Source organism: Phaethon lepturus, unplaced genomic scaffold, assembly GCF_000687285.1.
Source record: "Phaethon lepturus isolate BGI_N335 unplaced genomic scaffold, ASM68728v1 scaffold25680, whole genome shotgun sequence".
Taxonomy (NCBI): Eukaryota; Metazoa; Chordata; class Aves; order Phaethontiformes; family Phaethontidae; genus Phaethon; species Phaethon lepturus.
Genome location: NW_010513079.1, coordinates 1 through 3,293, shown reverse-complemented (window position 1 = coordinate 3,293; position 3,293 = coordinate 1). Strand labels below are relative to the sequence as shown.

At 59.9% G+C, this 3,293-nt stretch overlaps 1 protein-coding gene across 1 annotated transcript in view; it reads right to left on the bottom strand.

Moving 5' to 3' along the window:
• Nucleotides 1-2,420, bottom strand: part of AGRN (agrin) — a gene marked incomplete at its 3' end in the record, with an annotated part of 33,084 nt that extends 30,664 nt beyond the window's left edge. The window contains exons 1-3 of the mRNA XM_010289219.1: nucleotides 2,261-2,420; nucleotides 1,712-1,927; nucleotides 348-572 (exon numbers count right to left, since the gene is read on the bottom strand). Of these exons, the coding sequence (XP_010287521.1) occupies nucleotides 348-572; nucleotides 1,712-1,927; nucleotides 2,261-2,420 (601 nt within the window). The remainder of the gene's footprint in view (nucleotides 1-347; nucleotides 573-1,711; nucleotides 1,928-2,260) is intronic.
• Between the last annotated feature and the right edge of the window lie 873 nt (nucleotides 2,421-3,293).

Below are 3,293 nucleotides of genomic sequence, written 5' to 3'. Positions count from 1 at the left end.
AGGCTTCTTGCCAAGAGCTGCAGCCGGGGGACTCCAGCCAGGGGAAGCGGCAGGAGGGAAAGGAGGCGGCACAGATGTCGCAACTGCTCTCTAGGTCAGTGGGTCCCCAGCAGAAACGCCCACAGCCAAATGCCGCAGGGGAAGCGCTGGCTTGGTCTGGTTTTTTGGAAGCCGTAACCCACAGACTGACCTTTTTCTGCCCAGCCCACGTTTTTGAGCTGATGACAGCAGGCATGCAGGCAAGTTTTTCTCCCTAATCCTTGCCGTTTCCCACTGGTCTGTCCTCAATACTGACGCAGGAGGAAATGTTTTTAAAGCAAAACCCCCTGGGGGGACAGGGGACTCACCACAGGCGCCATCGAACTTCTTGAAAACGTTCTCCTGCTTGTCGCAGGCGTGCTTGTTGAGGTCGCACTCGCTGCGGTAGTCTTTGCCGTCGCTGCCGCACACCGTGCTCTCAGGCACACCGCTGCAGGATGATGGGCAGACGCACTTGGCCGACTGGCCATCAGTGGAGCGGACGCACGTGCTGCCAAAGCTGCAGGTCACCTCTGTGCAGGGGTCCTTGGAGCCTGCGGGAGAGAGGAGGGGGCACGACACAGATGTGAGCACAGCAGCCTGTGCTCCCGTGCCACCCTCTCCCGCTTACTCCCCTCATGGGACAAATAAGCCCAACACACCACAGTATCTACCTAGACCGCTCCAGTCCCTCCAAGTGCGCAAAAAATACACGATAGCAATGAATGTCCTTCCATCGGCTTCAGTGGACGCTGGAGCCAGTGCCCTGTACCTGGTCCTGAGCAGCGAGCTCATCCACCCCAACATCCACAGGGGCAGGCAGGATCATGAAGCCGTAGGATCAGCCTCAAGCCCACGGCACACGAGGAAGGGAGCTCACTCCCCACCTGGCACTTCAGGCAAAGCCCCTCCTTTCTAAACCTCTCAGCCTCACTGCTGCAAGCTCCCTTCCCTGCACATGCTCTCCAAGATCCTCTGGCTTCAGCAAACAAGCAAAACAAGGGTCCTTAATGCACCTCCTGCAACCTGTAATTAGAGGAAAAGCTCAAGGAGCAATTTCCTCACTGATGGGGCAGGGCCAAAATTTATTTGCCTTCTTTTTTTTTTCTTCATTTGTTACTTTTTTTATGATTATTATTTTAAATAAATCACTCGGCGCTCCCTCCCCTCTGTCAAGAGCCCAGCAGGAGTGCCGGGTGCAGATCTATTGCAAGCCGGAGCGCTGCATGAGAGAAAGGTCAAGTTAATTTACTCTGAGATGAGGAGACGGGGGTCTCATTTACACAGCAACTTGCTCGCAGCTGGTGAATGCCAGGCTGGGGAAGGACTTTCATCAGCCCAGCCGGCCCGTGCATATGCCTGGTCCCTCCAACTCCACCTCCTAGCTGTGGCAGATGTGACCCACGCTGGGGACGCAGTGTGGTGCAGCAGGCAGAGCTGCCCGACGCAGAAGGCTGCTCCCCACTGTCTGCCACGCACCTCCTGAACAGCCTTTGGCCACCAGGTTGCCCGCTTCTTAAACTCTGCCGATCCCCAAGGCAGAGCTGGCAATTCTCTCAGTGTCCCTTCCCATCAGACCTGTCCCTCTCCCCCAGGGCATCACCAGCGCCGCAGTGACGACACGACCTTGGGCCAAGCCTCCTGGCCTCACGCGGTCGCCTCCTGAGGCAGGAGAGCCGTCCCCTGCACTCACCACACGGTCCCTTGCTGATGACTTTGATCCGCCTCTGTTGGTTGCACTGGGCCTTCTCCAGCTCACACTCGTTGCTGTAGGTGGAGTAATCGGAGCCACAGACAGGAGCCACCACCACGGGGCAAGCCGCCTTCTTGCAGACGCAGGAGGCCTGGGAGGGGTCGGTGGAGCTCCTCTCACACACCGCCCCGAACCCGCACAGCATCCCTCGACACGCTGTGGGCACAGACACGGAGAGAGCGGTGAGCCGCAGCTGCTCCTCTGCCAACAGGACGGGCGCAGACCAGCACCCACGCCTCTCTGGTCTCCCCTGGCAGAGCTGCTCCCACCACCCAGGCTTGGGGAAGGGCTGCAGCCCTCCGGGGGACCAGGCAGGGCCAGCGAGAGGAGAACGCTCTGGGCACAGCACGGTCCTTTCCTGGCTTAGGGCGGGCACGTCGTCACCTCGGCTGCCAGCGAGCAGGCAGCTAAGTTGGGTCCTTCTCCAGGGATGCCCAGGGCGTGTTTGGGGTGTAGGGGGGCAGAGCCAACCTCGCCAGAGCCACCCACCCCAAAGCCACGCGCCCGAGAACAAGGGGCTGCCCAGCGCAGCCAGGGAAGGGCATGAGTCCGCCAGGCCAGGGCTGCTGCGCCCTGAGCCCCCGTCTCCCGCCGCGCCCGGAGCACAGGCATTAAGCAAAGGCACAGGCAACCTCAGCACCTGCTCCATCGCGCCAGTACCAGGTGGAGCCGGCAGCACAGAGGCCACGGGGAGGGGCAGCACAGAGAGCGGGGTGGGTAAAGCCTGTGACCCAGAGAAAACTTCCTCTGAAGGGAGCCCGTCCTGGAAGGCAGCATATCCTTTGCCCTCCTGCACCGCACCAACGTCCGCGTCGGCTCTACTGCAATCTCCCCTGAGTGACCGAGCCCTGCCGCCCTTCGAGAGTGGCCAGGTAAGGCAGGGTATGTGCTAGGCACCTTCATCCCACGCAAGGACCGGAGCATGGTCCAAAAGGAGCTAACAAACCCACAGTTCCCCTCCTCGCTCCAGGCTGCCCGTTCTGCTTACTGCCAGCGTGAACTGGAAAAGAAAGGTCTGCCACCAGCTCTGCCCCACAGCAGGGAGGTCAAGGCCCAGCTCGTGAGCAGGGAGGTGCCTCCAACCTGACTACAGACACAGAGGAGCACTTGCTCTGCCCAGGGCCCCTCTGGTCAAGCCTTTGTGAGTCCTCCACAACGCACTCGCTCCAGGCTGCCCGTTCTGCTTACTGCCAGCGTGAACTGGAAAAGAAAGGTCTGCCACCAGCTCTGCCCCACAGCAGGGAGGTCAAGGCCCAGCTCGTGAGCAGGGAGGTGCCTCCAACCTGACTACAGACACAGAGGAGCACTTGCTCTGCCCAGGGCCCCTCTGGTCAAGCCTTTGTGAGTCCTCCACAACGCAACGTGTTTTCTGCCAACCAGCGAGCGAAAGGAAAGTCAAGGAATGGAGCAGAAAACATCCTCGCCTGTCCCAGTGTGGGACAAACCGTCCCACACGCACACAATGCTTTATTCATTGCCGTTTATGCAAAGCAGCTGAATCACGTGGCTGGTGTCTCTCTAA